Below are 8,975 nucleotides of genomic sequence, written 5' to 3' on the forward strand. Positions count from 1 at the left end.
GGCGGCTTCCACAGATGACTGGACAGTAATCCACCGAGAAGAGCTGTCTCATTAATAAATCTGTCCTCTGCAATGAGACTCCACTCACACAGATGTGTCAGCTCCTTTATTCGGAGAGAGCAGCCTGAAAAAGGTGTCGGCGGCTCTGCTTTCTGTGAATGGCGCAGGCCGGGGTGCAGGGGCAGCGGCGAGCATTGGCGAGGAGGCGGCGTGGCGTGGCGTGGCGTGCCTCCCCCACGCCGCCTAGGCAGGTCTCCCCATGGGCATCTTCTACCTACACACAGCCAACGAAGACAGGAAAGCAGGAGGCTGCCCTATGTGCCTGTGTCAAGCAAAGCTGTCAATAACATCTGCTTTCTAGGCCCCGTTTGGCAGACTGTACTGTGGGATGTTTCACAGCGATAAAGTTCCTACAGCCTTTTTTTTCCCACCTCACGCAGGAAGGGTTTCTAGATCCAAACAGCTCATGCACCTGGAGGAAGAGAACTGATCAGCCAGCGTGACCTCCTGCAAGTCTGTGCTTCCTGGTTCATGAGTCTACTCTTTTTTTCCCCCTTTCCTTTCTTAAATTATCCAGCCGGGAAGGAAAAGCAGAATTCAGCTGTGGCGCTGGCCTTGCCAAGCTGCCGTCCCGTGCAGGGCCAGCGGGGGCACGGCGTCCTCTACAGCCCATCTCCACAGCTCGTCCCCCAGCTGCGTGCCGCAGCGCTCTTGCTTTGGGCAAGAAGATGCAAAAAGAACCAGAGGCAATCCTCCCACCGACAGAGAAAGGACTGCGCAAACCAACTACGCCGCTGGAGCGAGGCAGCTTTGCGGAACGACCGAAAGGAGGATTCCTGTGCAGCCTCCTTCTCCCTCCGGGACAGCAGATCACAGCCCGCGTCTCCGCTGGTACTCCCTACACACAGGAGGTTCACCACGGCTGCTCGCCCACTGCACGGCTTCCCCCTGAACATCTAACTGTGAAACAGAGGACGAAAACTCAAGTTAAAGATGAAAGGGGCAAATTAAGCACCGTCAAGTCAAACGACACCAACTCCCTTCTTTCCATCCTTCATCCAGAAAAACAAGAAAGTTGGAAGCAAGCTGCAAACTGAATGAATGCCTCGTTTAACCTCACCACTGGGATACTCTACATACTACTCTGAAGTTAATAGAACACTTTCAATAATTTATAGCTAACCTTTTATCCTACTACATTTTGAAATCTACTCCCTTATACTAATAAATAAACAAAGGAGAAAGGGCACTTTGTGTGGCACCTACCCTATGAGTCAGTGAGTATGTACGTGTGAGCAGGCAGAGGTATGGGCAGGAGCCTGCAGAATCACGAAAGGATGAGAGAAACAATGTTTGCCAGTTCAAATGCCCCCAGCTGTGGGGAAGAAGCAATGGAAAAAAACACATCACCTGGAAAAAAATTAATCTGAAGAGGCTAACATTTGAAACGCACCTATGTCAGAACCCAAGCCTACAGATATTCTCTTGGTGGAGTCCGAAAGAAAGCTATACCCACCCTGGTCCTGGGGGGGGGGGGAACCAACAATTTTTGCATATTTAAAATATTAAACTAAGACCTATTCCTGGGACCAGGATCCCACCTTTGCTGTTTCAATATAGAATTCCTCCATTTGCTACATTTTTTTCCCCCAAGAAACACAATTAAAAAAAAACCCCAAACAACTTCGCTAGTGTTGCCATACCACAGCAGCAATACAACTCTAATTCAGTCCAGATCTGTCCCAAACACCCGATCCTCAGTGCGTGCACTGATCTCGCAAAGGCGCTCTTCCTCCTCCCCCCTGCAGCACTATTGCTCCGCTGACTGCAAAGCCCCTTGCCCCGTCCCTACGCCACACAGCTTGGCTACGTGCGGCATCGGCTGCAGAGGAGAATCCATCTGTTGCGACTTCAAAGAAGACAAGTTGGAGCTCTGTGATTCCTAAAACCCACAAATATTCCACCTTGGTTTGCCTGATTTGTCATTAACATTTCTCATGCCTAAATTAAGAAGGACGCATAGCATCAGGTGCGTGCTGATGGTGCTGCAGCCGAACAGCTTTTATAGCTTAGCCTCGTTTCCCTCCACACCTCCAAAGGTTTCTTGGTTGCGCCTGTTGCATACCAACACACAGCAAGCCACCACAAGCCAAATTAGTATTATTAGTGTGCACTAACTATTAAATGTTTGGTGCAAACTCCAATAAAAACTAAGGAACCAAGTATTTTACCACATCTACGGGGCACTGACCTGTTTGCCCATTTTCCCTGTTCTCAAAGATCCTTCAGCCTGGTACCCAACTCTGTGAAGAAGCCTGTTTAGCACCAGTGAAGTTCCCCACATTCAGACTGACAACGTTCTGAGCTGAGATGAGGGAATCAAAGTTAAAATCCAGCCCATCTGCATCCATGAGTTCACTGCGGATAATGGACTCCATGTCACACTCCAAGCTCCCATTGAAAATATCCAAGTCCAAGTCACTTGGGAATTTCTCGTGTCCCATGACCGGGAGGTTCACGCTAGAGGAGTACAAAGAGGAGCCTGAGAGCGGGTCAGAAAGTGTTTGCATAGACTGATTGACAGGTGACTGCTGATGTTTGGTGGATCCCAAGCTGTTCGAGTCACTCAAGCCTATGTTACTGATGGAATTGGACAAGGCACGGCTGCCACTAAGAGAGGAGTTGTGGGACTGGTGCTGGTGATGAGGCAGGCTCTGATTGACCAGACCGCCCTGGCTGGACTGCGCGGCAAACGACATCATGGGGTCGTTGCGGAGCATTATATTCCTGCGGGAATTCTGGGCGGACACAGCTGTGCTGGCTTGTGACATGAGTGGGTCAGACTGTGTCATCATGACATCACTGTGACTAAGTGCATCAGAGGCAAGGAGATCCTGCAGTGTCTGGTTGTTGTAATGAGAAATGGAAGAGAAGGTGGCCTGCTTGTTCTCCTGAATGGTCTGCATGGGCGACTGGCGGAGGGAATTCAGGGACGACGGCCCAAACACGGCGTTGTTGAAACTACTTGACGGGGAACCCAGCCCTGAACCTTTGGAACCATACGGAAAACTGGAGCTTCTCTGCATTATCCCTCCCGTGGGCGACTGCTGGGAGGGAGGGAGTGTTATATTGTCCAAGAGATCATCCATGAGGTTATCTGTCAGTCCATCATTCAGATTCATTGTCCCAGCCATATCAGTCAACCTAGGCAACTCCACAGTACAGGGTTTGTTTACTGATGGGGACAAGCTCGATGGACTACTGTACAGCATGGGAGAAAGCGGAGCGTCGTCATCTTGAACGTCATCTAGTTCGGTGCTTGCCAAAATCGGTGACAAGCGGCCACTGATCGTACTGGCGTTTGAATTTGTACGGGAGCGAAAATCTGTCCACGCATCCAGCTCGTCGCTGCTGCGGGAGGTGGGACTCCCGGGCCACTTGGAGAGCTGAGAAGGGCTGTCCTCGCTCGTCTCCTGGGCGGTCTGCAGGGCTGCCTTTTTCTTAGCCGCCCGCCCTCTGCTCTTCGTGTACTTGTTGCTGTTGTCCATCGACACAGCGCGCCTCCGGGGCGCCTTGCCGCCTTTTCCACCATCCGGATTGATCATCCACCAGGAGCTTTTCCCGGTGCCTTCATTCTGCACCCTGACGAATCGGCTGTGGAGCGACAAGTTGTGCCGGATTGAATTCTGCAAGAAAGGGAACAAAACAAAACGTCAAGACCAGCACCCCTCTTCTTTTGCTACCCAAATCCCAACCACAAAACCAACACTGCATGAAAACAGCAACGTGCATAAAAGCATTGGGCCCTCCTGGACATCAACACGGGTTTCCTGGGAGGTGGCTATGGGAAGGCTGGAGCGTGACTGCAGCATGGCAGTCCTGGTGCCCATCTTTATGCCCCCAAAAGTTGCATCCTAAGAAAAAAACACAGCTCATTTCTGGCTATTAAGGAGCTAGATGTTTCTCCCTCACTTCAGGACAAACCTCTATACTATCACAGCAATCCTGCCATCAGTTCCTTGAAATAAATACTGCAAAGACACTGCAAAAATCTGACTGGAGGGGCAGTCACACTCATCGCAGCCTCTGCAAATGTCTTTTTAATTTTTCATGGGCATGTGTTGTGTATTTGTTATAATAATTCTTGAGAAAACTGCAAGCGCTGTTGCTCCTCTCCCACAGGCACTCTGTGCATGACTAAGCTGTACTTTCTCTCTTGATTAGAGGCACCAGAATTATGCCCGTACCGTAGTAGCTGGCCAGCTGTCCCCTCGCTATATAACCCTTACAATCTCCAAAACATGATGCGACACAGTACGCGATGATATCCCGGTCCCTGTAAGCTGCTCAGTAGAGTTTGTATAAAGTTGCTGCACACAGCTGGATACCCCGTGCTGTACAGTACGCTCCAAAATATGGTACTTTCAGGGGAGCCCGGGCGCAGTCTGCTCGTGCATATTAACCCCTGTGCATTAATCAGCAACATCTACCGTCCAAAAACCACCTTGGCTCAAACCGATGATAATCATCACCCCAGAATGAGAAAGAGGCAGAGAAAACCAGCCCGTGGTAGCCCTAGCAAAATGACTCTAGATTTAAACCAAAATAACTGAGATTAAAATCCCACTCCACTCATCCCGCTGACCTTGGGCTTAAAACGTGGCTCAAAGAAAGGACAAGCAAGTAGCATTTGTTGGTGAGAATGCTTCCAGGCTTGGGTCTTTTTTTTCCCCCCATGTAAGTCAAAAGATTTTTGGAGCTATCCCATATTCCTTTGACAAAACAGTTGTGCTATTCCTCCAGGTTAAAGATGATGATCAAATTTTAAAAGCTGCACAAGTTCTTTTTTCTTAAATTTTGGCAGTTACCAGTTATATCTATAAAGAGGGCAAAATCACATTTGTTGCACCAGCATGCTTTAAAAACACAAAGTCAACAGGATCATAGCATAATCAAACCATCCCGGATAAGTGTCCTTCATTTACAAAGCACTGAAGAAATTCCAGATTTAAATGGGCAAAGAATGAATCAATCAACAAATCATTCACAAGCATCTCGACATTTGCATCCTTAGGATAAATGGATGTTTGACATAGGTGAACTGGAGGCACATTGGATGTATAAAGAAATGTAGCCCAGCTTTTTTTAAACAATTCTTTTCAGTATGAAATGCTTTTTTTTTTCCCCCCTGTTAAGTGTTGTGGTTTCTGTCAGATTGTGAAATGGAAAACACGCCTGAAGTTCTTCTCGCATGCAGACAGCAGACGCGGTTGTGATTATCACTTAATGAAAAGAGAAATCATATGGACCACGGTTCAAAATAGCAACTGTTATGTTTTAAACCATTTGCAGAAAACAGCAGACTTCACAGACATACTCAGGAGAAGTTTGGGTCAGTGCCTCAACTACAAACTTGTCCATTTCTAAAGGACTATCATGCCATCGAAGCATGGTGGATTGAGTTGCAGCATAATGGTTCTTCAGTCTAAGGAAGGAAAGAGCTTTTTATTATTTAGCTGATGACATTTTAACTATATTCTGAGTCTGGCAACAGCCTGTTTCTAACTTCTAATAACTAGGAGCCACTGCTTGCTTCCTCAGGTTTCTCCCAAATGCTGTTTTTTTGAAAAATAACCTTTTTTGATATTCCAGCTTGTGCTGCGTCAATGCAGGTAGCCCTCCTGTTCACCCCCTGTGACTCTCATGGACAACCACTTGTGAGAACATCTGCATGGGGACGTCTCCTTGCAAAGAGCTGGCAGCAGCACGAGGACAACCAGAGCTAGGCCACCACACCAAGCCAGGCTACAAGAGCCATAGAAACCATGCTGTTCCCCACCTAAAAATGCTGGGTATAAGAATACACAGCACCGTGACTCTTGCCAGTGAAAAAAACCTTAGAAGTAACACAGAAAAGAAACACCCGGGGTGGCATACGCGGTGTGCCACATAGCTTCAGATATACAAACACTCACTCAGCCACAGCGCCAGCAGCTAACAGTTTTCAACCTATGGTATTCTCATAAAATGGCCTATTTCTGCTGGTGGTAGCCATAGTATGAAACTATCTGGCCTAAACCCATGAAAAATCCTAAATGGGGAAACTGTGAGACCGAGGTACCTTTCAGGATGAGGGCTCCTGCATGTGTGGATATGTGTGCACACACGTGTAATTTTCTTCTTCTTATATCTTTCCGCTCAGTGTTGGTACTACACAAATAATAAAAGAATGTAATACTACTTTCGCGTTGAAAATTGGTGGTTATAAAAAATCCAAGCAGTTTGTTTTCCTTTACATTACACAATGTGCCACTTACGCTCCGGCTTCTGTTTTTCTTTACTTTTCTTCTGTAGGAAGATTGTTTTTCTTAAGCATAATTATGGGCCAATTTATTTTTGTGTACCCCATCCCCACCCTCTGTTCAAACACTGCCTTAAAACCCACTTCTTTCACGTAACCTCCCCCGCTAACCTCTTCAGCAACAGTATCTGAATTTCTTGGTTTCTCCTTGTGTTGGATGCGCTGCCAAATCAAATTAGGGCTGGATCCTATTATCCTTTCACATGCAAGTTTTCCTACAGAAGTCACCGGGATTGACAACTCGCATCAGTAAAGGCTGTTGTGCTGTGCTACCAGGCTGCAATCTGGATGGAAATAACTGTGTTTTCTACCTAGTTTCTGAACTGTCAAAGAATGTTCCTACTTGCTTAAAATATAGGAAAGTATCATGGGACAATCTTTGCTCACAACCATGTGCATTAGTGATATACGACCATGCGACAAACTGCAAAGGAGGTGGGGAAGCAAAGAAAATACAGTTTTATCATCTGAACCCACTGCTGATCAAATTAATGAGGGTTTGTCATAGAATCATAGAATCGTTTAGGTTGGAAAAGACCTTTAAGATCAAGTCCAACCGTTACCCTAACCCTGCCATCCCACCACTAAACCATGTCCCTAAGCACCTTGTCTACCCATCTTTTCAATACCTCCAGGGATGGGGACTCCACCACTGCCCTGGGCAGCCCCGTTCCAATGCTTGACAACCCTTTTGGTGAAAAAATTTTTCCTAATGTCCAATCTAAACCTGCCCTGGCACAACTTGAGGCCATTTCCCCTCGTCCTATCACCTGATACCTGGGAGAAGAGACCAACACCCACCTCGCTACCCCCTCCTGTCAGGCAGTTGTAGAGGGCCATAAGGTCTCCCCTCAGCCTCCTCTTCTCCAGGCTGAACAACCTCAGCCACTCCCCATCCAACTTGTGCTCCAGGTCCCTCACCAGCTTCGCTGCTCTCCTCTGGACATGTTCCAGAGCCTCAATGTCCTTCTCGTAGTGAGGGGCCCAAACTGGATGCAGTATTCGAGGTGCGGCCTCACCAGTGCTGAGTACAGGGGGGTGATCACTTCCCTGCTCCTGCTGGCCACACTATTCCTGATACAAGCCAGGATGTTTGTGTTTGACTTTTGTGGGAGACAGATTAGGCCATGATGATGGAAACACAACACTTTGCCAAAATGCAATGAGAAACTTTAAAAGATCTGTAAAGGAACTTCCATCAACCTGTCCTAGAGACCGTATCCTGGAGATGGGACAGATGCTGCAGGCACCTTGGAAAGAGCTCGGATCCCACTGATGGGTACAACTTACGGACCGTACAAGAGCAGAGTAGAAGAGAAATGCAGTGAGCTCCTCCCTTTATTAGTGCTACTATTTATACCGGACTTGAAGAACGCTGTGCGCTCTGCTAAGAGCCAGAAGACTGAGGTTCCTGCAGATAAGATCAAGAGCATCCCGTATGGCACTGAGCCCAGCCCAGCCGAGTCCCGGTCCCTGGGGGGAGTGGTGCTGCAGGGAAGAACTACCAACCCTTGGAGACAAGGAAGAGGCAGGGCAGAGGAAGACACGAGGCAGGTCAGATTTGGTGCGAGCAGAGGGTGGTACAGTGCCACAGGCAAGCAGCGCTGCCACCCTACCGTGGCTTGGGCTGACGGCACCAGGAGAAGGGGTACAGCTGGGTGCCAGGGCAGCAACACCTGGGGTGACAGCACCTTCCCCAAACTCGGGGCCACGCTCTCAGCTTTTATAAATGTCGATCCACTGCACTGCGTTTTGTTCAGTTAATACTCCTCGAGGGAACCAGACACGTTTTGCTCACAAAAAAAAAAAAAAAAAAGAAGAAAAAAGAAATCAGCTACCATGTCCTAATTACGTGTCTCTCTTGATATTTTGAGAAGACTGCAAACGGGTAAGCTCCCAGAGAGGACACTCAAACATTTCCAAAGTGCTGTATACCTGATTTGATACGAACAACTGAACGAGCCTCCCACGAAAGGCTGGACTGCGCATGATTTCAACACTCTGTCCTGCTCAGGCAACAGCAGTAAATGCTCGAGCCTTTAAACGGGAGAAAATTCCCCCTCCCTGTGCCTGTTTCGGCCTCTTCCAACCCGTGTTTACCTTGTGGAGCCCGTCCATTAACTCAGACACCAGCTGCAAGTACTTCCAGTGCAGTACAGAGTCTTTTTTGTCTGGAAGCAACATGTGGTATCAATTTATCATCCTCAACAACGCAACAAGGAATCCACTCACTTTAAAAATAAAGAGAGAGTTGTGTAACTTAACTCTTAAAAGTCCCCCGCTTTAAAAAAAAAAGAAAAAAAAAAAGCCTAAAGATTAGCAAGATGAGGTGCAGCTGGTGGCTGCCGAGTCCAAGTTACACACTGGTCTGTTTTTATTTCAGTGTTTTGTAGTGAGTGGCTAATTCGTTATTTCAGATACAGACTCCTAAACTGTAAAGTTAGGGCTACAAATCAAAAGCAGTTGTTTATTTTAACAACTGGGATACGAGGACATGATGGGAGAAAAACAAACCCTATCTGCAGACCCATAAATGCTGCTAACGCTCGCTTGGGAGAATTATACTTTATTTTATACTGTATTAACATATTTAATGTTCTAACTTCACCATATG

The 8,975-nt window shown here is 47.5% G+C and overlaps 1 protein-coding gene across 7 annotated transcripts in view; it reads right to left on the bottom strand.

Moving 5' to 3' along the window:
• Nucleotides 1-8,975, bottom strand: part of FOXO3 (forkhead box O3) — a 56,553-nt gene that overhangs the window by 14,303 nt on the left and 33,275 nt on the right. For 6 of the 7 annotated variants that reach the window (XM_035900300.1, XM_035900299.1, XM_035900301.1 and 3 more), the window contains one exon: nt 2,252-3,686. In XM_035900300.1, the coding sequence (XP_035756193.1) occupies nt 2,286-3,686 (1,401 nt within the window). In that variant the 3' untranslated portion in view covers nt 2,252-2,285. Of the gene's footprint in view, nt 1-2,251; nt 3,687-4,645; nt 4,706-8,975 lie in introns of those variants that run through there. The other variant, XM_035900302.1, reaches the window with a different exon arrangement.

The sequence above is a fragment of the Egretta garzetta genome, unplaced genomic scaffold (assembly GCF_000687185.1).
Source record: "Egretta garzetta isolate BGI_Z169 unplaced genomic scaffold, ASM68718v1 scaffold138, whole genome shotgun sequence".
NCBI classification, from domain to species: domain Eukaryota; kingdom Metazoa; phylum Chordata; class Aves; order Pelecaniformes; family Ardeidae; genus Egretta; species Egretta garzetta.